Below are 27,738 nucleotides of genomic sequence, written 5' to 3'. Positions count from 1 at the left end.
AAGGTGCTTGGGATTCATCCAGATTGCGATACGATTTTCCTACTTTCATATGGACATGATACCTTGGTATCATTCGATATGCAGCATCAAAAGGTTGGTCGTATCCTTAATCTTGACAAAGACCTTGCACAACACTTTCTACCCTATGTTCCTCTCTTCTCGGAGCCATTAGCAGATGCAGATGGGCAGTAGCTTTACCTTCAAACCACCCCTGTTCTTCCTTCGAAGAACTGGCTCTTCTTTCGGCTGAACAATTTTTCTGTGTACTTCGGAATCTGCTTCAACATTTTCAGGTCAGAGCAATGCCCGATAAACCTACAGATTAAGCATAATGTCATCTCCAAAGAACATTGTTACCTAGCACTGGATGTTGTTCTGGACATGTGTTAGTTCCATGGTGGTAAATTATACTGTAATTGGCCTCCTTGTCCATAACAATCAGTTATTATGATTATCCTAAATCTTAGTGCAAATTGTGAACCTACTAGTGCACTAAAAGGTTCAATCAGACTGGTTACTGGTGCGATCTGTATTTAACATTTTGCATTCAGTATTTTGGCAAATCACTACCTTTGAGCAAATTCTTTGTTTATGTTTGCTGTAGCTAATGATTCAGTAGAACTTTGGATCTGTTAACCACAGAGAAATGGCATTAGTGCCAGGTGTATGTGTGTTTGGCCCGTTTTTGTTATTTCAGGTACTGTATCGCATAAGATTGTGCTTCATGTATGAAGATAGGATTTTGGCAGGTTCCAGGACAGGGATTTTGCTGTGCTAGAAATGTAGTGGCCAAAACATATAGGCTTGTCTGTCGGCTTAGATGCTTAGTGCAGTGCGCTCTTAACAGCCATATACTGAAGCCTGTGTAATGCAGTGCTGATGTGCCTTGCGGCTGTACATGTCGAAACTGAACCCTGTTACGCAAGCAAGAAAAATCACCGTGTACTGGGGTGCAGTAGCAGTGTAGTAGAAGAAGCAGATCGGACTATTTCAGAGATTTCAATCGAAGTTTTTGTTTCTGAAGCTGCTCCTCTCTTGTCAAGGTACATGTGTTCTAGTAGCATTTGCTAGCGTCCTTTGTTCTTGTTCTCTAATTATCTGCATGTAATTAAGTAGAAAACTAATGGTTAACAGTAGTGAAGCACAAAGATAACATGCTGATGGGTTAGACCGATTGAATTTGCTGCTGTGCGTTCATCACGAGTCTTTCTGGATGTGTAGTACTCCTGTTTATTGTATGTCGAATTGTTTTCTTTTAGCTAGGAGTCATTCAGTTGAGCAATGGTTGTGCATGCCAATATTTTCAGATCATGCATGTATATATTATTTGATATAATTGGAGTAATATCCATCACCCATATATCCGATAAAGGCCCCCCCCCCTTATATTATAAAGCAAACACCTGATACATCCGATACATCCAGCTCGCTGGGGCCACAACACAGATATGCCCAAAAGAAAAAGAAAGAAAAAGAAAGAGAAATAAATGCCGACACCGGCAGATCAACGAAGAAAGGAAGACCGGCAACAGCTGCACCCTCCGAAGAAGTACCACCACGCTCCCAGCATCCCGAAGTGTCGCGCACCAAGCAACATCTTCAAGAAGGAATGCCACGATGCCGCCGTTGTTTCCCGAACAAGTTCTAGGGTTTCCCCCAGTACGCAAGGGATAGTGGGGAAGGGATATACCCGACGCCCCTCAGGAAGGTTCGACGGCACCCGCAAGCGTCATCACATTGGTGCCGGATAGGCCGACATGTGTTTCTCCCGATCCACAACCACCACCATCACCCCAAGCATTTCAAAATGCACCACCCCATCAGCCGCCCACCAGCCTGTGCCACCACGATTACCGGACAACCCTTGCCGCCTCACTAGAGCTGTCAACACGAGACCTATACCATCTCATATATGCAGGGTCTTAGACCAAATTCAATTGTTTTCGCATGTGGAATTGGTGAGGTGTAGGATTAATGTCACATTACCGATCCCATGGTTTGCTCTGTTGTTTTAGTTCAACAATGCTTACATAGAAAAAAAAAACACTGATGCATGGTTTGTCAGATTTTTTTTTCTGGCCTACCAGATAGTGAGTTAAAATTCAGAAGTGGTTACTGGAGTACTTCTACAGCAGCAACCATAGCCATGACTGGCATCTCTTATGTTTAGAACTTTAGATGCTGCGTGCGGCTTTGACACTCTTCTGGTTGATAGGCATGTCTTTTCCACTGCACTACATGGGTCCTCTTGTTTGTAGACTAAACTCTTAAGTTTTTCCACCTTGATAATGCTCTCTGCAACAATAATCTGCTCCTAATGATTTATTTATTTATTTTGATTCCTTTCAACTTTGGTACAAGCTGTAGTTAGTATCTGAACTCATGCAACTACATGGTCGTTATACTTGGTACCAAGGGTCGCTTCCTTTGCAATGCTAGGAGGGTATATGTAGCATACAAGCTGGCATCTTTGCCTGCCGTGGTCACATTCAGCCAGGCAAAACACAAGGCCATGTGCGTCCATTATTGATTACTTCATACTATCATCTTGGCCAATCTCGTCCAGTTCTTCGCTTTTTCTAAGGGGTTGCATACGATTGCCAAAACATCCATGTGTCACATTATGCATACTATAAGTCTTTTTTTCAGTCAAGCAGGGTTTTCCCTGGCCTTTGCATAATATTATTCGTATTTTTATGGCCCTTTCAAAAGTTTGTAGCAGGTTATGTTATAGTGGAGTATCTTCAGCCTGCATTTAAATTCACCAATATTGGGCAAGAATAATCAGGTCGTCGAGAATCAGAGAAGAGCCCGGCCACATTTGGCTGGAATTTTCGTGATGGGGATTCAGTAGAACAAGATCTGGCCATGATATTTGGCTAATCATGTCAATTACTATATGCAGGGCTAATATGATCTGCCTGAGTCCGCCTCAGAGGATAATTATTAATGGCATATGGTGATGGAAATGAGGACAAACAATCTTTTGTAGGTGGCGATTCCCGTCGTTGTTTGCACCTGCCAGTATGTGGAGTGCGTCTCCTCGCCTGTGACCATGAATACACACTTCCAGAATATCTGGCGATGGTCCGTAATAGAGTATGGTGGCATGCTGAATTAGTAATAATCTCCAAATTTTGAGATGATTGAAGGCTTCAAATGCTGCTGTAGATCATTTTAGTGAAGTACACTGTTGATGTAGGATTAGCCAAGGCATATCCCCGTGGTAACTTCTCTGACACCTCTATCTTCAAACTCCGAAGATCTAAAGGATCGATGGCTCCTGCTGGCGGTGACTGTAACCGACTCTTTAGTTACGGATGCAACCAAAGAATATATGATGGTGATGATGAATGCTACCAAATTTCTCGGGAGTTTATGAAGATGATCTTTGAACATTGTCTTGGATAGGCTGATGTAGTAGAATGTGCTCTTGCTAAAGGTCTCTGGTGTTTGTCTTGGTAACAACATATTGTGAAACAAAACGTTCCCGTAGAAAAAATGCCAAAGTAGTTTAAGTACTTCATAGAGTGAAGAGAGCGGCGATGTTTTCGATAGAGAGAACGGCGATATGGCTCATACCGGCATATAGTATCATTATCTGGACCACCGGATGTACCAGGTTGGTAGGTGAGAGGGCCACTAAATGCGGCAGGTGTGAGCTGTGAAAATAAAGGTATTCCGCGAACCGTGCATACTACTCCCTCCGTAAAGTAATATAAGAGCAATTACTTAGTGATCTAAACACTCTTACATTAGTTTACAGAGGAAGTACTTCGTAGACCTAGGAGCGTGTCGTACGTGTGGCGCATACGATACGAGGTGGCGTGGACTAGTTAGGACCACGGACAGATGAGTAACAAAGCGGAATGGACCGGTGGTCCAGGATGTGCGTTGTACCAGGACCAAGGTCCAGATTTGTTTTCCTCCGCGTGTTATTAGTGTGACACACACACAAGCAGGATGCCCCACCTTGGAGATGTTTACGGGTGCGGCAGCGTGGCGATGGCCGATTGGTGCGACCGGCTGCGGCGATTTTCCGGTGGATCATGTGTGCAGGTATCCCCCCGCGCATCCATCACTTCACTCCCCACCGCGCCTGTAGGCTGAGCTTTGTCTACCTGCCATTGTCCCTAGCGGCGGCGAAAAGGTTCTTGGCTATGGTAGGACGTCCGCCCATGTCACGTCCTGATTTTATTTGGTTGTGTCTGTGGTGTGCAGGTTACCAATCTTTCAGGATAGCGTGCCCCCAGCGGGATCTGGTTAGGAAGAAAGGGGACGTTGGTTGCGGCGATGCCAGACACGAGGGCAGTAGGGACAGCGACCCAGCGGAGTCCGGTGAGTCGGATGTGAAGCCAGATCCGCAGGAGGCCGGGTGGATAAAGACTTCAACAGGTATGTGTGTCTGAACCCTCTCCCTGTTTGTGTATAGGTGTACTTATTTTATGATGAGTCAGATTCGGGATAAGTCTTTGCTTTGTTGTAGTGTTAGTGCGGTGGGGGAGAGCGTTGTGGTGATAGTAATTTGGACGCGTCTAGGGAGCCAACCGCGGCGGTTGGCTCCCTAGCGGTCCCGAGAGGCATGCTAGATATGGTAAGTTTATGTCCCATCCCAGTCCCAACAAGAAAATAAAGGAAAAAGGCAACCCTCCATCGCACAAAAAAACATATGGTCCCCAGCGTTTCACTCCAACCCTGAACCCACGTGATTTTGTCCCCCTCCATTTCTCTTCCACCTTCCTGGTCTCACCAATCAAGCCGTGCACACCAACCCATCTCCTACTGCCTCGCCCACCATCTTCTTCCCCATAAAAGAAGCAACCAGAAACACACCATGGGAGCCGTCCCTATGTCAGGAGCCGTCATGGAAGATCTGCCAAGGTGAAGAACAAGAAGATCTGATCTATGCAATTTTTTAGGGGGAAAGGAGAAGGAAAGAAGTGCGACATACCAGGCTGATGTAGATCTTCAACTTGAGGAAAGGAGGAAGCAAGGTGGCATGTTCCTCTTCTTCTCACCTTGAATTCAACTTCTCCAATCCTTCTTCATATTGACTACAACTACATAACTGCTCCAAAAATAGTTCACCTAAACTTGTGCAAAAACAAACATAAAACCCCAGGAACACACAAACATGGAATTGCATATTGTGCAACTTTTGGTTTGGTTGCGACTAACTATTTCAAGTAATCCAGCCAACTTTTGTTTCAAACTGTGCAACTCACACACAGACACGTGAAATAAATGATCATGTTGTATCGAAAATGTAACATATATAGGTCATATGTTCTGGTTTATTGCATATAGTCTACTAGACATATCTATAATGCAGTAATGTTTTAGTTCAAAAGGCAACCAATGGCTAAAAAATTGAAAAAGACAAAGTAGCAGACTGCTTCTTGGTGATCACTTCTTCTGTGCAAAATTTGTTTGTTAAAAGCTCTTCCATCCAGCTCCTGGTTGGCAGACAAAAACAAAACAAAAGGAAGATATGTTACTGCTTGTAAGATTGTTGATGCATGAAAAAACAAAAACTTCACGAGAAGACATGGGACCCAATGTTGTATGTCATCTTGGCCAAATTTGGAAGAATCCCCTGTGTGAAACTGCGGAAAAACAGGAAAAAATGTATGTGGCGTCAAACACAACATATTGAAACTAGATAGGTTTGTGGTGTGCAACTTATGGCTCCCTTCTATGCAACTTAAAAAAGAATTGTGCAACTGACAGAAGTAATTTGGATGTTTTGACTTGAATAAAAATACTTTCAGATTTGTGTCTATTGTGTGCAGCTGGAATAGAACTTGTGTGAAAATCTTGAAAATAGAAAAAAATGCAATATAACAGCAAAAAACAGTGCCCATCCCGTGTGTTATTTGTGCAACTTGTGGGTGCATCTGTGCAGCTGATTAGACCCATGTGTGCAACTGAGAGAATCTACTTGGATGTTTAGTTTGATAAAAAAAAAGTGCTGCCAAAATTAGATTTGTTTGTTTCAAACTCATGTTGATTTGTTTGTTTGTTCCCTCTTCCACTACCTTTGACTTTGAGAGAAAAAGGTGCATCTGTGTAACTACCATGGGTTGTTGTGCCAGACTGATATTCCTAGTTGTGCAACTACTAGAACAAACCAGTGCGAGCAAAAAATGGGAGTTGTATTCAAAAAAAAAAGAAGTGGAGCAAAAATGGTCTACTCGCTTCTACCTTGCCAAACACACCATGCGCCTTAAACTCCATCTTAGTGACTGTGGCGATTAGATTGTTACCCCATGCCATTAGTTGGATGGGGCAAATTACTTACACGCACATCTAATTAAAATAATTAAGACAGGAAACTTGTTAGGTACTCGGCCATCACAATCTGGTTTGCAGCTGCAACAAAAGTTTACAATGACGATTGGCAGATAATTAAAGGTCTTAATCTCCATTACAAACTAACATTGAAAACAAATTAAAGTTTTCAAACTTGCAATGCTAAGACTAATCGACCAAACAACATTGCATGATCCCTAATGCACGCCCATGCCTCAATGTTAACAACCAAGTAGAGGCACTTGCTCATTTTAGTCACCAATGGTGACTTCACATTCACATTCCTCCTACAAAAGAAATAAAAAGTTTAAGAATGTACTCAATAACATCATCTGTATATGATAAGTTGTAAATGGCAGCACTGTAATGTTACCATAACTTCTCCTTCATCTTCAAGAACAAACTGAATCGCAAATTGATCGGAAGTGACATTATCTAAAGCAAAGTTATTCTACATTTAGTAAGAAGAAAATCAAAGTAAATGAGATGTAATTCATAATTCATGACTGAAATAAATGGATTATTACCAAGCAAATCAGCAGGACTCCATGCTTGCATGCATATAAGAGCTTCAGCGGTATTGGGTGACATATTCGTAGCTGACCTCTAACCTCTGTTCTGCCGGTGACGGTGACGAGCCGGTGTTAGGGGATGCCGCAGCACAACCTTACAAAATAGGCAAAAAAAAAATGAGAACAATCTATGCGTACTGTATGCCACTAAAATTATATCACTAAAGCAAATTTATGCGTACTGAATGTGTGTTGTTCTACTGAAGCAGTCTATGTGTACTGTTCTATCACTGAAGCAATCTATGCGTACTGTTCAGGGCTAGAAAAATACTCACCGCTTCCGTCGAACTAGCGTTGCTCCGGTTCTCCACTCGAGTTAAACTTGGCTATCTTCCACCTCTGTCAGCCATGGTCGCTAGAGGAGCACCCTTCTTCTCGTGCAGACCCGCAGGTTCACTGGCTGGTGAGGCGGCGTCCCTTCTGGCCAGTGATGGCAGCGAGCGGCCTCTTCCCACGGGCTAGCGAACAGCCCTAGCCGACGGCAAGGAAGGGCGGCCATCGCTCGACCACTAAGCGGCGGCAAAGCAGGATAGGGACGGCATGAGGGGGAATAGGGGATTAGAAGGAGTTACAAGCAGGGAGATGAAGATGCAGTGTGACGCCTTGGTTGGGGATGAGCCGATGAGTAAGTTCACTTGATTGCTTCGTGTTTCGAGGTCGAGGAAAGGGTCAAAGCGAGAAGAATCACGGCTGTGGGCCTGTGGTCCATGGGCTAGTTAAGAGAATTGGACAATTGGCTACTACGTATTTTAGGGATAGTGGCCTACAAAACGTATTTATGAATTATTTTTATTTGTTAATTTTTTCCGGGTATTCATTGGGTTATCCATGGGTATAACTTCGTACTCATACCCTACCCATTTATTTTGCGGGTATGGATATCCATTATCCATGAGCACGAAGTGGTTCAAAGTCTCACCCATGCCCATTGTTTTCGAGAAGGGTACCCACGGATACCCATACCCATAGGCAAAACTGCCATCCCTAGATGATCATCTTCTCGTCTATTCCTGAACCGGGAAGTTTAGTGACTCGTAGATGTTTGGTTACATTATACTCGTCTGCTAGTGAAGCAGATATTAGTGGACGGGTTTCTTTTGTATACAAGATGGCATATCTTGGTGGGTATGTTGCGATCATATCATCGTTTAGAGTTTAGAGTTGACATATGTGATAAAATAAGGCATTCCAGTCGAATCCAAATGCAGTTCTAAGAGAGCATGTAATACACAAAATATCTATTGAACTATAAAGAGTTGGCCCAACCTCCTCAAGGGGTAGTATAACGATGAAAAGAATGATACTTCTAAAATCCTAGCAAGAACAAAAGGAAACTAAAAGCAAGCCTTTGAGGTGGTTCAAATCCTCGAGTGGTTCAAATTCACCTCTCAATTTTCTTCATATAATATATTTAGGGTTGTATATATACCCACTTCTTCCTGGTGTATGGATTTTACTTTGGAGACCAAAACCATTTGAGCGAATCCAAAATAACCAAAGCCGGAACAATAACCTAATCCCCTTCCCTCGGGTTCGTTTTGTGATAATCTACCGAAGGAGGGTCGGACCGAAAATATTTTGACACATGAAGGTTTGTCGTTTCCACAATTGTTGTTGGCAGGCAAGCCTTTGAGGTGCATACTGATTGGCTGATAGTTGGGGCGAGGTGCAAGAGCTCTTGGTTGCTGCTGATAAGTAGGCCTACCCGAGGCTAGCTGCCACTAGCGGCGCTTCTGGTTGTTGGGGCTTACCTTGCTGACCATCTTGCGCTTGTGTGTGTCCTCTGGTTGTTGGGCAGTACAAGTGATTAGCTGGTACTATAGACATTGTTGAAGTCCTTCTGTAAAGTGTTCCTCGTAGGTATCTTGAGTGCTCACATATTCCTAACGATGTTACTTCCTTGCTTTAGTGCATGAAACTCTCGCTTCTTGATTCCCATAATTCCTGAGGAAATAGGGCCTTGCGGAATCTTCTACGACCCTCCCGACGGTGGCGGCGGAGGTGTTCAACAATGTTTCCTCTAACTTCTTCCACGACCCCGACGATGCTTGCACCATCAGATCCAACAACAAGATTGGACAAACATGTAGATCCTCGATGTTCGCGACTTCATCACTCCCGGTGGTGGCGGCGGCAGTGATAAATAAAGTCTCGGTGGTGTTGTCTTATGCAGTGGACAACATGGTTTTACGTTTTGGTTCTTTGGCTCTAGTTTTGACATATGAAGGTTGGCTAGTCTCGGTCTCATCGGGGTGCGTGTGAGATTTGTGTTCCCCAATCTCGTATGGCAGGACCTGGGGTGTTCTTGATGGGTTTCATAGTAATTTCAAAATTTCCTACGCAAGATCATGATGATGCATAGCAACGAGAGGGGAGAGTATGATCTACGTACCTTGTAGATCGACAATGGAAGCGTTTGGTTGATGTAGTCGTACGTCTCCACGGCCCGACCGATCAAGCACCGAAACTACGGCACCTCCGAGTTCTAGCACACCTTCAGCTCGATGACGATCCCCGGACTCCGATCCAGCAAAGTGTCGGGGAAGAGTTCCGTCAGCACGACGGCGTGGTGACGATCTTGATGTACTACTGCAGCAGGGCTTCGCCTAAACACCGCTACAATATTATCGAGGACTATGGTGGAAGGGGCCACCGCACACGGTTAAGAATATGATCACGTGGATCAACTTGTGTCTCTCTGGGGTGCCCCTGCCTCCGTATATAAAGGCTCAAGGGGGGGGTGCGGCCGTCCTAGGAGAGGCGCGCCAGGAGAGTCCTACTCCCTCTGGGAGTAGGATTCCCCCCCCCCCCAATCCTAGTTGGAATAGGATTCGCGGAGGGGGGAAAAGAGAGAGAGAGGCCGGCCCCCTCTCCTTGTCCTATTCGGACCAAGGGAGGGGAGGGGCGCGCGGCCCATCTTGGGCTGCCCCTTCTCTTTTCCACTAAGGCCCACTAAGGCCCATATAGCTCCCGGGGGGTTCCGGTAACCTCCCGGTACTCCGGTAAAATCCCAATTTCACCCGGAACACTTCCGATATCCAAACATAGGCTTCCAATATATCAATCTTTATGTCTCGACCATTTCGAGACTCCTCGTCATGTCCGTGGTCACATCCGGGACTCCGAACAACCTTCAGTACATCAAAATGTATAAACTCATAATAAAACTGTCATCGTAACCTTAAGCGTGCGGACCCTACGGGTTCGAGAACAATGTAGACATGACCGAGACACGTCTCCGGTCAATAACCAATAGCGGAACCTGGATGCTCATATTGGCTCCTACATATTCTACGAAGATCTTTTATCGGTCAGACCGCATAACAACATACGTTGTTCCCTTTGTCATCGGTATGTTACTTGCCCGAGATTCGATCGTCGGTATCCCATACCTAGTTCAATCTCGTTACCGGCAAGTCTCTTTACTCGTTCTGTAATACATCATCCCGCAACTAACTCATTAGTTGCAATGCTTGCAAGGCTTAAGTGATGTGCATTACCGAGAGGGCCCAGAGATACCTCTCCGACAATCGGAGTGACAAATCCCAATCTCGAAATACGCCAACCCAACATGTACCTTTGGAGACACCTGTAGAGTTCCTTTATAATCACCCAGTTATGTTGTGACGTTTGGTAGCACACAAAGTGTTCCTCTGGCAAACGGGAGTTGCATAATCTCATAGTCATAGGAACATGTATAAGTCATGAAGAAAGCAATAGCAACATACTAAACGATCGGGTGCTAAGCTAATGGAATGGGTCATGTCAATCAGATCATTCAACTAATGATGTGATCCTGTTAATCAAATGACAACTCTTTGTTCATGGTTAGGAAACATAACCATCTTTGATTAACAAGCTAGTCTAGTAGAGGCATACTAGTGACACTCTGTTTGTCTATGTATTCACACATGTATTATGTTTCCGGCCTAAAGTTATTATTTATTTCCTTATATCATGATAAATGTCTATTATTCATGCTAGAATTGTATTAACCGGAAACATAATACATGTGTGAATACATAGACAAACAGAGTGTCACTAGTATGCCTCTACTTGACTAGCTCATTAATCAAAGATGGTTATGTTTCCTAACCATAGACAAAATAGTTGTTATTTGATTAATGGGATCACATCATTAGTTGAATGATCTGATTGACATGACCCATTCCATTAGCTTAGCACCCGATCGTTTAGTATGTTGCTATTGCTTTCTTCATGACTTATACATGTTCCTATGACTATGAGATTATGCAACTCCCGTTTGCCAGAGGAACACTTTGTGTGCTACCAAACGTCACAACATAACTGGGTGATTATAAAGGAACTCTACAGGTGTCTCCAAAGGTACATGTTGGGTTGGCGTATTTCGAGATTGGGATTTGTCACTCCGATTGTCGGAGAGGTATCTCTGGGCCCTCTCGGTAATGCACATCACATAAGCCTTGCAAGCATTACAACTAATATGTTAGTTGTGAGATGATGTATTACGGAACGAGTAAAGAGACTTGCCGGTAACGAGATTGAACTAGGTATTGGATACCGACGATCGAATCTCGGGCAAGTAACATACCGATGACAAAGGGAACAACGTATGTTGTTATGCGGTCTGACCGATAAAGATCTTCATAGAATATGTAGGAGCCAGTATGGGCATCCAGGTTCCGCTATTGGTTATTGACCGGAGATTTGTCTCAGTCATGTCTACATTGTTCTCGAACCGTAGGGTCCGCACGCTTAACGTTACGATGACAGTTATTATGAGTTTATGCATTTTGATGTACCGAAGTTAGTTCGGAGTCCCGGATGTGATCACGGACATGACGAGGAGTCTCGAAATGGTCGAGACATAAAGATTGATATATTGGATGACTATATTCGGACACCGGAAGGGTTCCGGGGAAGTTTTGGATAAAACCGGAGCACCTGGGGGTTACCGGAACCCCCCGGGGGGTTAATGGGCCTTATGGGCCTAATGTGGAGAAGAGGAAGGGGCTGCCAGGGCAGGCCGCGCGCCCCCTCTCCCCCTAGTCCGAATTGGACAAGGAGGGAGGGGCGGCGCCCCCCCTTTCCTTCTCTCCCTCCACCTCTCCTAGTTGGACAAGGAACGGGAGGGGAGTCCTACTCCCGGTAGGAGTAGGACTCCTCTTGCGCGCCTCCTCTAGGCCGGCCGCACCCCCCCCTTGGATCCTTTATATACGGAGGCAAGGGGGCACCCTAAGACACACAAGTTGATCCTCGTGATCGTTCCTTAGCCGTGTGCGGTGCCCCCTGCCACCATATTCCACCTCGGTCATATCGTTGTAGTGCTTAGGCGAAGCCCTGCGTCGGTAGAACATCATCACCGTCACCACGCCGTTGTGCTGACGGAACTCATCCCCGAAGCTTTGCTGGATTGAAGCCCGGGGAGCGTCATCAAGCTGTACGTGTGCTAAGAACTCGGAGGTGCCGGAGTAACGGTGCTTGGATCGGTCGGATCGGGAAGAAGACGTACGACTACTTCCTCTACGTTGTGTCAAACGCTTCCGTTGCGATCTACAAGGGTACGTAGATCATACTCTCCCCTCTCGTTGCTATGCATCACCATGATCTTGCGTGTGCGTAGGAAATTTTTTGAAGTTACTACGTTCCCCAACAGTGGTATCCGAGCCTAGGTTTTATGGTTTGATGTTATATGCACGAGTAGAACACAAATGAGTTGTGGGTGATATAAGTCATACTGCCTACCAGCATGTCATACTTTGGTTCGGCGGTATTGTTGGACGGGACGACCCGGACCGACATTACGCGTACGCTTATGCGAGACCGGTTCTCCCGACGTGCTTTGCACATAGGTGGATTGCGGGCGACAGTCTCTCCAACTTTAGTTGAACCGAGTGTGGCTACGCCCGGTCCTTGCGAAGGTTAAAACAGAGTCAAATTGACAAACTATCATTGTGGTTTTGATGCGTAGGTGAGATTGGTTCTTACTTAAGTCCGTAGCAGCCACGTAAAACTTGCAACAACAAAGTAGAGGACGTCTAACTTGTTTTTGCAGGGCATGTTGTGATGTGATATGGTCAAGGCATGACGCTAAATTTTATTGTATGAGATGATCATGTTTTGTAACCGAGTTATCGATAACTGGCAGGAGCCATATGGTTGTCGCTTTATTGTATGCAATGCAATCGCGATGTAATGCTTTACTTTATCACTAAGCGGTAGCGATAGTCGTGGAAGCATAATATTGGCGAGACGACAACGATGCTACAATGGAGATCAAGGTGTCGCGCCGGTGACGATGGTGATCATGATGGTGCTTCGGAGATGGAGATCACAGGCACAAGATGATGATGGCCATATCATATCACTTATATTGATTGCATGTGATGTTTATCTTTTATGCATCTTATCTTGCTTTGATTGACGGTAGCATTATAAGATGATCTCTCACTAAATTATCAAGAAGTGTTCTCCCTGAGTATGCACCGTTGCCAAAGTTCGTCGTGCCCAGACACCACGTGATGATCGGGTGTGATAAGCTCTACGTCCATCTACAACGGGTGCAAGCCAGTTTTGCACACGCATAATACTTGGGTTATACTTGACGAGCCTAGCATATGCAGATATGGCCTCGGAACACGGAGACCGAAAGGTCGAGCGTGAATCATATAGTAGATATGATCAACATAGCGATGTTCACCAATGAAACTACTCCATCTCACGTGATGATCGGACATGGTTTGGTTGATTTGGATCACGTGATCACTTAGAGGATTAGAGGGATGTCTATCTAAGTGGGAGTTTTTAAGTAATATGATTAATTGAACTTAAATTTATCATGAACTTAGTCCCTGATAGTATCTTGCTTGTTTATGTTGATTGTAGATAGATGGCTCGTGCTGTTGTTCCGTTGAATTTTAATGCGTTCCTTGAGAAAGCAAAGTTGAAAGATGATGGTAGCAATTACACGGACTGGGTCCGTAACTTGAGGATTATCCTCATTGCTGCACAGAAGAATTACGTCCTGGAAGCACCGCTGGGTGCCAAGCCTGCTGCTGGAGCAACACCAGATGTTATGAACGTCTCGCAGAGCAAAGCTGATGACTACTCGATAGTTCAGTGTGCCATGCTTTACGGCTTAGAATCGGGACTTCAACGACGTTTTGAACGTCATGGAGCATATGAGATGTTCCAGGAGTTGAAGTTAATATTTCAAGCAAATGCCCGGATTGAGAGATATGAAGTCTCCAATAAGTTCTATAGCTGCAAGATGGAGGAGAACAGTTCTGTCAGTGAGCATATACTCAAAATGTCTGGGTATAATAATCACTTGATTCAATTGGGAGTTAATCTTCCAGATGATTGCGTCATTGACAGAATTCTCCAATCACTGCCACCAAGCTACAAGAGCTTCGTGATGAACTATAATATGCAAGGGATGAATAAGACTATTCCCGAGCTCTTCGCAATGCTGAAAGCCGCGGAGGTAGAAATCAAGAAGGAGCATCAAGTGTTGATGGTCAACAAGACCACTAGTTTCAAGAAAAAGGGCAAAGGGAAGAAGAAGGGGAACTTCAAAAAGAACGGCAAGCAAGTTACTACTCAAGAGAAGAAACCCAAGTCTGGACCTAAGCCTGAAACTGAGTGCTTCTACTGCAAGCAGACTGGTCACTGGAAGCGGAACTGCCCCAAGTATTTGGCGGATAAGAAGGATGGCAAGGTGAACAAAGGTATATGTAATATACATGTTATTGATGTGTACCTTACTAGAGCTTGCAGTAGCACCTGGGTATTTGATACTGGTTCTGTTGCTAATATTTGCAACTTGAAACAGGGACTACGGATTAAGCGAACACTGGCAAAGGACGAGGTGACGATGCGCGTGGGAAATGGTTCCAAAGTCGATGTGATCGCAGTCGGCACGCTACCTCTACATCTACCTTCGGGATTAGTGTTAGACCTAAATAATTGTTATTTGGTGCCTGCGTTGAGCATGAACATTATATCTGGATCTTGTTTGATGCGAGACGGTTATTCATTTAAATCAGAGAATAATGTTTGTTCTATTTATATGAGTAATATCTTTTATGGTCATGCACCTTTGAAGAGTGGTCTATTTTTGATGAATCTCGATAGTAGTGATACACATATTCATAATGTTGAAGCCAAAAGATGCAGAGTTGATAATGATAGTGCAACTTATTTGTGGCACTGCCATTTAGGTCATATCGGTGTAAAACGCATGAAGAAACTCCATACTGATGGACTTTTGGAACCACTTGATTATGAATCACTTGGTACTTGCGAACCGTGCCTCTTGGGCAAGGTGACTAAAACACCGTTCTCCGGTACTATGGAGAGAGCAATAGATTTGTTGGAAATCATACATACAGATGCATGTGGTCCGATGAATATTGAGGCTCGTGGCGGATATCGTTATTTTCTCACCTTCACGGATGATTTAAGCAGATATGGGTATATCTACTTAATGAAACACAAGTCTGAAACATTTGAAAAGTTCAAAGAATTTCAGAGTGAAGTTGAAAATCATCGTAACAAGAAAATAAAGTTTCTACGATCTGATCGTGGAGGAGAATATTTGAGTTAAGAGTTTGGTGTACATTTGAAACAATGCGGAATAGTTTCGCAACTCACGCCACCCAGAACACCACAGCGTAATGGTGTGTCCGAACGTCGTAATCGTACTTTACTGGATATGGTGCGATCTATGATGTCTCTTACTGATTTACCGCTATCGTTTTGGAGTTATACTTTAGAGACGGCCGCATTCACGTTAAATAGGGCACCATCAAAATCCGTTGAGACGACGCCTTATGAACTATGGTTTGGCAAGAAACCAAAGTTGTCGTTTCTTAAAGTTTGGGGTTGCGATGCTTATGTGAAGAAACTTCAACCTGATAAGCTCGAACCCAAATCGGAGAAATTTGTCTTCATAGGATACCCAAAGGAGACTGTTGGGTGCACCTTCTATCACAGATCCGAAGGCAAGACATTTGTTGCTAAGAATGGATCCTTTCTAGAGAAGGAGTTTCTCTCGAAAGAAGTGAGTCGGAGGAAAGTAGAACTTGACGAGGTAACTGTACCTGCTCCCTTATTGGAAAGTAGTACATCACATAAACCTGTTTCTGCAACACCTACACCGATTAGTGAGGAAGCTAATGATAATGATCATGAAACTTTAGAATAAGATACTACTGAACCTCGTAGATCAACCAGAGTAAGATCCGCACCAGAGTGGTACGGTAATCCTGTTCTGGAAGTCATGCTACTAGATCATGATGAACCTACGAACTATGAAGAAGCGATGGTGAGCCCAGATTTCGCAAAATGGCTTGAAGCCATGAAATCTGAGATGGGATCCATGTATGAGAACAAAGTGTGGACTTTGGTTGACTTGCCCAATGATCGGCAAGCAATTGAGAATAAATGGATCTTCAAGAAAAAGACTGACGCCGACGGTAATATTACTGTCTACAAAGCTCGACTTGTCGCAAAAGGTTTTCGACAAGTTCAAGGGATTGACTACGATGAGACCTTCTCACCCGTAGCGATGCTTAAGTCTATCCGAATCATGTTAGCAATTGCCGCATTTTATGATTATGAAATTTGGCAGATGGATGTCAAAACTGCATTCCTGAATGGATTTCTAGAAGAAGAGTTGTATATGATGCAACCAGAAGGTTTTGTCGATCCAAAGGGAACTAACAAAGTGTGCAAGCTCAAGCGATCCATTTATGGACTGGTGCAAGCCTCTCGGAGTTGGAATAAACGTTTTGATAGTGTGATCAAAGCATTTGGTTTTATACAGACTTTTGGAGAAGTCTGTATTTACAATAAAGTGAGTGGGAGCTCTGTAGCATTTCTGATATTATATGTAGATGACATATTACTAATTGGAAATGATATAGAATTTCTGGATAGCATAAAGGGATACTTGATTAAGAGTTTTTCAATGAAAGACCTCGGTGAAGCTGCTTACATATTAGGCATTAAGATCTATAGAGATAGATCAAAACGCTTAATTGAATTTTCACAAACCACATACCTTGACAAAGTTTTGAAGAAGTTCAAAATGGATCAAGCAAAGAAAGGGTTCTTGCCTGTGTTACAAGGTGTGAAGTTGAGTAAGACTCAATGCCCGACCACTGCAGAAGATAGAGAGAATATGAAAGATGTTCCCTATGCATCAGCCATAGGATCTATCATGTATGCAATGCTATGTACCAGACCTGATGTGTGCCTTGCTATAAGTCTAGCAGGGAGGTACCAAAGTAATCCAAGAGTGGATCACTGGACAGCGGTCAAGAACATCCTGAAATACCTGAAAAGGACTAAGGATATGTTTCTCATATATGGAGGTGACAAAGAGCTCATCGTAAAAGGTTACGTTGATGCAAGCTTTGACACTGATCCGGACGATTCTAAATCGCAAACCGGATATTTGTTTACATTAAACGGTGGAGCTGTCAGTTGGTGCAGTTGTAAACAAAGCGTCGTAGCGGGATCTACATGTGAAGCGGAATACATAGCTGCTTCGGAAGCAGCAAATGAAGGAGTTTGGATGAAGGAGTTCATATCCGATCTAGGTGTCATACCTAGTGCATCGGGTCCAATGAAAATCTTTTGTGACAATACTGGTGCAATTGCCTTGGCAAAGGAATCCAGATTTCACAAGAGAACCAAGCGCATCAAGAGACGCTTCAATTCCATCCGGAATCTAGTCCAGGTGGGAGACATAGAGATTTGCAAGATACATACGGATCTGAATGTTGCAGACCCGTTGACTAAGCCTCTTCCACGAGCAAAACATGATCAGCACCAAGGCTCCATGGATGTTAGAATCATTACTGTGTAATTTAGATTATTAACTCTAGTGCAAGTGGGAGACTGAAGGAAATATGCCCTAGAGGCAATAATAAAGTTATTATTTATTTCCTTATATCATGATAAATATCTATTATTCATGCTAGAATTGTATTAACCGGAAACATAATACATGTGTGAATACATAGACAAACAGAGTGTCACTAGTATGCCTCTACTTGACTAGCTCATTAATCAAAGATGGTTATGTTTCCTAACTATAGACAAAATAGTTGCTATTTGATTAATGGGATCACATCATTAGTTGAATGATCTGATTGACATGACCCATTCCATTAGCCTAGCACCCGATCGTTTAGTATGTTGCTATTGCTTTCTTCATCACTTATACATGTTCCTATGACTATGAGATTATGCAACTCCCGTTTACCGGAGGAACACTTTGGGTACTATCAAACGTCACAACGTAACTGGGTGATTATAAAGGAGTACTACAGGTGTCTCCAAAGGTACATGTTGGGTTGGCGTATTTCGAGATTAGGTTTTGTCACTCCGATTGTCGGAGAGGTATCTCTGGGCCCTCTCACTAATGCACATCACATAAGCCTTGCAAGCATTGCAACTAATGAGTTAGTTGCAAGATGATGTATTACAGAACGAGTAAAGAGACTTGCCGGTAACGAGATTGAACTAGGTATTGGATACCGACGATCGAATCTCGGGCAAGTAACATACCGATGACAAAGGGAACAACGTATGTTGTTATGCGGTCTGACCGATAAAGATCTTCGTAGAATATGTTTGGGTAACAACGTATGTTTGGGTAAATAACTCGTTTTTCTGGTTCTCACAAGGTTGTGTTAAGGTGTGCTTGTACGGGTCAAAAACTTTCGGGGATCTTTGGAGTATTTAACAAGTCTCGGGCTGAGATGCGGCAAAGACTATTTCATAAAGGGCACGTATATTGGCAAGTCCATCGTACCCTCGTTGACTGTTCTCCAAGGTGCGAAGCGCCGCCGCGGGCGTCCACATCCACCGTCGCCGACGGCGTCCACATCCACAGTCGCCGACGGCGCCCCAAAGCCAGGTACGCTCCACCTACTAGCCCGGCCGGTCGACGATTTCCTCTTCCCATCTGCAGGTTTCTTTTCTATCTCCAATCTCAGATCGGCCCGGCCTGACCCTTGTCCCGGTGCCCCCTGTCCATGCAGCACTCCAGATTCAGCTCCATGGAGGCGGAGGAGGAGGGAATCTTGGAGAAGAAGACCAACTGGAGACTGGGCAACCATCCGGGGGCAGGGGCGACGGCGGCCAGCCTGCTCACCGACGACCTCATTCTGGAGATCCTGTCCCGCCTCCCCGCCAGATCCCTCCACCGCTTCAAGTGCGTCTCCATGTCGTGGCGCGACCTCATCGCCGACCCCGCCAACCGCAACAAGCTGCCCCAGACACTCGCCGGCTTCATCTACACCACCATAAGCAACAACGCGCGCCACCTCCACTTTGCTGCTGTCTCCGGCGATGGGGCATCCTCGTTCGACCCTTGCCTCCCTTGCATGCGGCCTACCAAGTACAAGGACATGGCCCTGATGGACGCCTGCAATGGCCTCCTCCTCTACCGCGGCTGCTGCAAGAACAAGGTGAACCCTTTGTCTTGGGCAGAGCACGATTGCCGTTTTGTGGTGTGCAATCCCGTCACCAGGAGGTGGGTGGAGCTGCCCCCACTGCCCAAGCCGCAGGCGCCGGCGAGCAGACATAGCAGTACCTCAGGCCTGGCTTTCGACCCGGCAGTCTCGTCCTATTTCCATGTTTTTTGTTTCGAGCAGGCCTATTTCGGAACTTGCATCACAAGAGTGAACATCTACTCGTCGCGGACAGGAGACTGGTGTCAACGGGACAGTGGGATGGTTGAGAAAGTTGCCCTGTTCTTCCTGAGCAAATGTGTCTTCGTCGGCGGTATGATGTACGTGATTGGCAGCCTGGACCGCATGAATGTCGAGTATGCGCTGTTGGGGGTGGACATGGAGGGAAAAGTATGGACAACCATCCGCGTGCCATATAGTCGAAGATTGGGTACGATTGGATCGTCTCAAGGGTGCTTACACTATGTTATACCTCCTGCCGATGATAACAACAAAATCCTGTTTTCCGAGAGCGCAATCTGGTGGCTCAAGGATCGCCATAGTAAAGAATTGGTCCTGAAGCATACCACCAGCATCAATAAGCTTATGAGCATGACCGGGCAGAGGTATAAGGTGGTTGGGATGCATCCAGATTGCGATACCATTTTCCTGGTTTCATATGAACATGATACCTTGGTATCATATGACATGCGGCATCAGAAAGTTGGCCGTATCCTTAATCTTGAGAAAGACCACGCACAATGGTTTCTACCCTATGTTCCCCTGTTCTCAGGGTCATTAGCAGTGGCCGATGGGCAGTAGCTTTACCTTCAAACCAAGCATGTGCTTCCTCCCAAGAACTGTCTCTTCTTTTGGCTGAACAATTTGTCATTGTACTAATTCGGAATCTGCTTCAATCATGCTGCTCAATTTGCTACTGCTTACACTCATGCAGGCTTGGTTTCCTGTTCGGAGCAATGCCTGGTAAACCCCACAGCTTAAATTTAATGTCATTTCCAAAGAACGTTGTTACCCTGTTCTTGTTTGCCTACTTGTGCGATGTCTAGTTCTGGACATGCATGTATTAGCTCCAGGGGCGAAATTCTACTGTAATCAGCCTCCTTGTCAATGAAAATCAGTTATTGTGATTATCCTAAATCTAGTGCATATTGTCAACCTTCTAGTGTACTAAAAGCTTCAATCAGACTGGTTACTGCCTTACTTGTGCGATGTCTAGTTGACTTTATTCATTCAGTATTGGTCTTTATTCATTCTGTATTTTGGCAAACGCTACCTTTGAGCTAGTTCCTTTTATTTATGAGTTCTGTAGCTAATGAATTCAGTACAGCTTTGGATCTGTTAACCGCAGAGAAATCGCGTTATAATGTCCAAAACTGAAAGAAAAATGCAAGCTTTGCTGCAAAGTTTTCATGCTGGGTGTATGTGCGTTTGGTCCCTTTTCAGGTGATAAAACAAGGTAGTACTTATCATATAAGCTTGTGCTTCACCTATGAAAAAGGGATTTTGGCAGGTGCCAGGACAGGGCATTTGTTGTGCTAGAAATTTAGTGGCCATAACATATAGGCTTGTCTGTCTGGCTTAGACGCTTAGAGTTGTGCACTCTTAACTTAACAGCCATATACTGCAGCCTGGGTAATGCAGCAGAATCTGCCCTGTGGCTGTACGCATCGAAACTGTACCCGGCAAGGAAGAAAAATCACCGTGTACATCATCAGATGACCAGACTCCAAAATTATATCAAAAATGAAAATCCTAATGTCAATTTCTTGCTGTGCATTAACTACCATGGAAACCTGCAAGGCTGAAAATCATCTTTAGGAAAAGCAAAACAAATTAGCATATTGCCGGTGCTTCATGATTCGGTAGAGAGGAAAAAAAGCAGCATGAAGCAAGGGGCCCTGCAGACATTGTGAAGAAGACAAGGCAGCGATTGTTCTTAGAGAGGAGGAAAATTGACAAGGTGCGCCTGCAGCTTGAAATTTCTGCTCTAATTTAAGGGCGCAGTAGCAGTATACTGTAGCAGAAGCAGATTGGACTATTTCAAAGATTTAATCCAAGTTTCTGTTTCTGAAGCTGTTCCTTTCTTGTCAAGGTACGTGCCTACTAGTAACAAATGTCAGCATTTGGTAGCTAGCTTCTTTTCTTCGCGTCCTCAAATTATTCTGCCAAAAACTGCATGTAATTAAGTAGTGGTATTGATGTTGAGCGGACTAAACGTCAGCAGCTGCTCCTCTCCCGCGACCCCGCGTCGTCCTCCCTCTAGGGCGACTCGGGCGACCAGAAACCTAGCCGCCGCCGCCGCCGCAAACTCCCTCCTCCTCTCCCTCAGCCGCTGCCGGAAGACGCCGCCGGGCTAAGCCCGGGGGCCGACGGCGGTGGTGGGGGATCTCCTCTCTCGCGCGTCTCAGGGGTGGGGCGGACCCCAAGGCATGTGGTGGCGCGACCGATCTGGGATCTGCGGCGCGGCGGATGGCTGCAGGCGGCGGGAGGCCGGCCTGTCTTCGGACGGTGACGGCTTGGCGCGGCGGAGGCCAGGGCTGCGGGCGCTGCGGATGGCCCTTCGGGCGGCGGCGGCCGGCTTGGCTGTGGTGGCGTGCATGCTGCCTTCAGATCGGCGACGGCGGCGTGGAGGGCCTGGTGGTCTCGTCGGCGGCACCTCCAATCAGATCTGTTCTGACCGGTGCAGTCGGCGGTGGTGGTCATCTCTTCCGTCAGAGGTGGTCGGCCTGAGGCTGGGTGTTCGGATCTCGGGATCCGTCATTTGGCACCAGCTGCGAGTCGGGGAGACGTAGTTGCTGGTGAAAACCGAGCCGACGGCGGGCGATGGCGGCGTTCCACGTCGTTACCTTGATGAAAGCATCGTCATGTGACTACCGTCGACCCACTCGTATTGCTCCGGGGGAAACCCTAGGATCTGGTGTTCCAGACCGGACGATGGCGGCACTGCGGTGTCGTTTCTCTCTTGGGAGCATCGTTTTGTGGAGCAGCGCTGGAAGTCAGAGGCAGGAGGTGGAGCGGCTTCGTCTTGCACAGAGCTTCGGTAGATATGTCAAGTCATGCCTGACCGACAGGTGCTACGCTTGGTCATGCCTGGTCGGCAGGTGCTACGCACGACAGATCCTCCAAGGGCTTCAAGCTGTGTCGGCTGGTGATACTTGGCAGCATGGCGCTAAGATGTATCAGTGGCGACCGCGACGTGTTCAGCTGTTTGCGCGCAGGGAGGAGGTGCCGTTGGGTGCCGTGGTGGCGTCGACGATAGCTGGACCGAGCAAGGTTGATGCATCAGTACAGTTCTGAAGATGGAGCGGTGGCAGTTGGCGGCGGCGGCCGCTGAGAGCACGCCGGACCAGTGTGTGCCCCAGACCCGGCAAGTGGCTAGGTTGGGGTCTCAGATCTTAGATGTTAGGCTTGGCTGCGATGTCTATTTGGTATTAGGCCCAGGCTATCTGCGCCCCTTCATCAACTGGATAGGTGTAGCGACAGTTTGTTGCTTAGACGGCGGCTTAAGTCTTCATATTGTATGACTTTGTAAGGTCTTGTGAGAATAATTAATAAAATGGCCGTATGCATCGTCCAGATGCAGAGGCCGGGGGTCATCCTCCTTTTCTAAAAAAAAAAATAGTGCTAGTGGTAACAGTGACCGAACACAAACATAACATGGTTTCCACATGTTCGCAGTGGAAAGATATAATTAGCTCATGGGTTAGATCGATTCAATTTGCTGATGTGCATTAATCACGAGTCTTACTGAATGTGTACTAGTACTTCTGTTCGTTGTATATCGAATGGTTTTCTTTTATCTAGGAGTTACATATATGCCAATATTTTCACACTGTGCATTTATATGTATATTCGATATAGCTGATTGGAGGAGATACTAGACTGTGAAATGACATTAGCCTGACAAACACAACTGTACACACATAGCTCGTTACATGGCTTGATCTATCTGGGGAATGGTGGGAAAAGAAACATGGTGGTCTTTTGATAGTATTGTGATCACTTCACTCTGAAATGAATTAATACAAGAGCACACACAGTATATGCCAGAGGGGTCCTAAACTGATTTAAATTTTTTGCATTGGGTCCCTGATCACATGGTTAGTTATGTTGTTCTAATCGCATTCGATGATTCTTACAGAGAGAGAGAAAAAAAATCAGTTATGCGTGTTTTCCCATTTGGTTCTTTTAGGTAAGATGCTCACTTAAAATTCAGAGGTGATTCGTGGAGTACTTCTACAGGAAAAAACCATAGCCATGATTTGCCATTGGATAATCCCTCTGGCAGCTCCTTTGTTTCGATGCTGCATGCGTCTTCGATACCCTTCCGGTAGATAGCCATGTCTTTTCCAAAGCACTATATTGGGTGATCTTGTTTGTTGACTGAACTCAGAAGTGTTTCCACCGGAGCTGGTCCATGCAGCAATGGGAAGGTCCTTTGGCCCACTATGCAAACCAGGACTCAGGGGGCGCTGTCTAAGCTCAGTCTTCAGATATAAAACTTGCGAAATGAACAAGATTTTACTAGGTATGACAAGATAATGAAGTCTTTGTCAGTAGTTGAAATTTATATTCTACTACGGGTGAATGCTAGTTTTGATCTGCTCTGTTTAGTTGCTAGTGGTTGTGTCCTTCACTGCCTGACATGGTACTGGTACTGTACTATGGTGGTAGCACCAGTAGCTAACTATCTCTTTTTGCATCGAGCACCAGTCTTATTTTAATGAAAAAGCAGGTGCTGTGCCCTTTTGTGTAAAACTTAAGTTTCATTCTCTGCAATTTAGGACAACTCTGTTAGCAAGTTATTAACAACTATATCCTAAATTTGACAGTAAGAGAATGGATGCAACCTTATTTGTGCTTGTTTCAGCCATCGAAGTACCGTCCATGCATTTGTCAGCCCTGCTAGCTTATAATTTCCTGGAATCATTTGCAGTGTATCCTTCCTTGCTTGAGTGGCAGGATCTGCAAGAACAGGGTAGGAGGCTACCATGTAAGCCCGGAATGAAAGGCGATGTCAAGACAGGAACCTGCACCGAGAGACCCCCCCTGCCAGGTAAGGTGGCTGTCGGTAAGTTAGCATGCATGCACCTTTAAAAAGGGTTTAAATAATTGTTGTGGACAAGCTGCCCAAAAAAAGGGTTCAAAAAATTTCTATAAATATTGTTGTGGACATGCATCCAGGCCACTTGGTACGCCAGGGAGGCCGAGGTGGGCAAGCTGGTGAGCGGACTAGCACTGGCCAGCGTCTAACGGAAGCCTGCGCCTGGAGGACCATGTCTTCGAGTACATGGACGGCATCGTTGGCACGGTGGCGTTCGGCAACATCTATGGCACATAGCACTTGGCACCGTACAGGGAGCACTTTCACCATGTGATCGACGAGGCCATGGTCGTGAGGTTCAGCTTCTCCGCTGAGGACTACTTCCCCAACGCCCTTGGCCGCCGCATGGACCGCCTCACTGGCGTAGCCTCCCTCCGCGAGAGGGTCTTCAAGGAGTACGATGACTTCTTTGAGATGATGATCGAGCAGCACATCGACAAGCCCGACAATGGTTGTGCCTCCGGCCTCATTGACGTACTCATTGGCCTCATGAAGAAGGAGCACCACCAAGGCTCTTTCAGGTTTGACAGAGACGTCGTCAAGACGCTACTAACGGTAGGCTCACCGTTAAGTTAAATTACAAAACATATATCCTGCTTAAAAATCTTGTAGAACATCCACTAAAAAAACTTCTTGTAGAACATAACACATTTATTGGTGCCGTCGACACGGGTGCGGTGACCATTATTTGGGCAATGGCCGAGCTGGTCCGGAACCCACACGTGCTGAACAAGGTGCAAGACGAGGTCAGGACCATGGTGGGCAGCAACAAATAGAGGGTACAGAGAGACGATGTGGGGAAGCTCAAGTACCTCAAGATGGTGGTCATGGAGACGCTACGACTGCACCCGGCGCTGCCCCTCCTTGTGCCGAGGGAGACTGCACGGCACATCACGGTCTCTGGCTACGACGTGCCGGAAAGGACAAGGATCTTGGTGAACACATGGGCCATATTGGGAGGGACCCTGCCAACTGGGACAACCCTGAGGAGTTCATCCCGGAGAGATTCGAGGGCGAGGATGTGAACTTCAACCGGGCGTAATTCGAATACCTGCCCTTCGGCGCCGGGCGTAGAATGTGCCCCGGGATCGACATGGGGGTGGCTAGCACAGAGTTCGCGTTGGCAAACTTGCTCTACTGCTTTGATCGGGAGCTCCCGGAGAGGCTGAGGAGTGAGGACAAGAACAGGGAGGAGGCTGGAGGACTCACCATCCATAAGAAGATACCGCTCTTGCTGGTGCCGACCAGATACAAGAGCTGATCAATCTGGATATGCCAATAAATATGGACAGACAGTGGTCATGTTTGTTAGGGTCGCAATAAAGAGAAGATTCTTATAGGATACTTGACCCAAGTTTTTGAGCACCTTACATTTGTTTTTGTTCACTTTCAAAGCTACATCTTTTGTTATGCAGGTTCTAGATGTCATCTATATATGCCCTGGTCACTTCTAGCATGTCAAAACACAAGGCCGGCCATGGGACATCCATGATTGATTGCTTCATAACATCTAAGCCAATCTTGTCCAGTTCTTCGCTTTTTCTAAGGTGCAATATTGCAACTAGGCTTACGGTTTCTCATGGACCCGACCCACGACGCTAAACATCCATGTATCACATTAGTTGGTATTATATGAATGATCATACGCTTTAGTGAGTGGTCATAATATTCTTCACATTTTTACGGCCCTCTCAAAGTTTGTAGCAGGTTAGTTATGTTACAGTGAGAGTATCTCTGGTCTGCGTTTCGATCGATTGGTTAATATATGAGAAAATTTCTTATTTGGCACTGTCTTAAAATATGGTTCTTTATTTGACACTGAAAAAGTTTTTCTTCCCTATTTGACACTAGTCCTAAATTTTATTCCCTATACGACACTTTCGTCCATTTTGAGCCTAAATGACACCTGAAAAGACGATTTTGCCCCTCATGCGGTATGTGTGTGCGTGCATGTGTGCTGTTGCGTGTGTGGGTGCACACGCACATGTGTGATGCTGCTGCATGTGTGTGTGCATGTGTGCCACTGCGTGTGTACGTGCGTGTGTGTGTGCTGTTGCGTGCCTATGTGCTGCCTGCATGTGTGCTGCTGCTGCGTGTTTGTGTATGTGTGTGTGTGCTGCGTGCGTGTGTGTTGCTGCGTGTATGCGTGCGCGTGCATGTGTGTTGCTGCGTGTGCGTGTGTGTGCGTGTGTGTGTGTGTGCACATGCGCGTGCGTGTTGTTGCGTGTGTGCGCGCGTGCGTGTGTGTTGGTGCATGTGTATATGTTACTGTGTGTGCTCCTGTCCTTGCACTGGTGCTGCGTGTGTGCGCTATTGCCCCCTACACACATACCACATGAGGAGCAAAAGAGTCTTTTCAGGTGTCATTTAGGCTCAAAATGAATGGAAATGTCATATAGAGAATAAAATTTAAAACTTGTGTCAAATAGGGAAGAATTTTTTTTCAATGTCAAATAAGAAAGCAGATTTTAAGATAGTGTCAAATAAGGAATTTTCTCTTAGTATATTGAGATAGTTAAAAACTTGATCCTTGAGAGTGTTGATACACTTTAGCGAGGTAAAATTACTTTGTTTAGCATAAGTCAATCCGTTACAGTGTTCCCATGAAAAAGCCAGAAAATACTACTCCAATAGCAAGCAAGAATAGTCAGAACGTCAAGACTCAAAGAACAGACCGACCGCATTTGCTTGGAATTTTCGCGATGGAGATTCAGTTGAACAAGATCTTGCCATTGATTCAATCACCATATTGACAAAAAAACACATTTACAGCTGGTGATGGTTTACACTTTCCTCCGCTCACAGGTGATAAAATGGCACTCCCTCCGTCTCATAATGTAAGACGAGTATAGTGTCAAAAAATGTCCAATATTATGGGACGGATGGAGTAATTCATTGCTTGGGTTTTAGGTTTATTTGGGGGATCGCTGAGTCCAGGCCTTTTGAATTGACCAGTGCATACAAAAGGTTTAAAACCATAAAAAAGTGCGGGGCTCAAAACCATAAACTACACGGTAAAGGGTTGCTTGTACTCCGATCACGAATAAAAAAATACATGAATGCTTCTCCTAAGTCATTTTTTAGCTTTGAAAATAGATGGAAATAGTTACTATTGAAAAATAGCGAACAATGTCTTTTTTTTTTATCTCTGGACTAAGTCCGCATGCCAATTACTATTTGCAGGGCTGGTATGATCTGCCTGAACTGAGTGCGCCTCAAAGGGCAATTATCCCAGCATCTGGTGATGAAAATGAGGACAAACAATCTCTTGTAGGTGGCG

The 27,738-nt window shown here is 45.4% G+C and overlaps 1 protein-coding gene, 1 long non-coding RNA gene and 1 pseudogene across 2 annotated transcripts; 2 read left to right on the top strand and 1 right to left on the bottom strand.

The window, feature by feature from the left end:
• Positions 1-5,199: 5,199 nt before the first annotated feature.
• On the bottom strand, positions 5,200-7,527 carry LOC147957027 (uncharacterized). The gene is made up of 4 exons (XR_015611984.1): positions 7,160-7,527; positions 6,840-6,978; positions 6,686-6,747; positions 5,200-6,599 (listed from the first exon to the last, which is right to left on the bottom strand). It is a non-coding gene; the product is annotated as an uncharacterized LOC147957027 (long non-coding RNA).
• An 11,133-nt stretch (positions 7,528-18,660) lies between these two features.
• On the top strand, positions 18,661-20,833 carry LOC147957026 (F-box protein At5g49610-like). Its single transcript, XM_087534738.1, has 2 exons — positions 18,661-18,798; positions 18,923-20,833. Exon 2 carries the CDS (start codon positions 18,941-18,943, stop codon positions 20,153-20,155), a length of 1,215 nt encoding a protein of 404 aa, XP_087390864.1. The 5' UTR covers positions 18,661-18,798; positions 18,923-18,940; the 3' UTR covers positions 20,156-20,833.
• Positions 20,834-23,999: 3,166 nt separating this feature from the next.
• On the top strand, positions 24,000-25,719 carry LOC125529583 (4-hydroxyphenylacetaldehyde oxime monooxygenase-like; annotated as a pseudogene).
• The last annotated feature ends 2,019 nt before the right edge of the window (positions 25,720-27,738 follow it).

The sequence above is a fragment of the Triticum urartu genome, chromosome 7A, assembly GCF_056163025.1.
Source record: "Triticum urartu cultivar PI428250 chromosome 7A, HENAU_Tu73, whole genome shotgun sequence".
Taxonomy (NCBI): domain Eukaryota; kingdom Viridiplantae; phylum Streptophyta; class Magnoliopsida; order Poales; family Poaceae; genus Triticum; species Triticum urartu.
The sequence above is the reverse complement of the archived record's forward strand: the minus strand, read 5'-3'. Positions and strand labels throughout refer to the sequence as shown.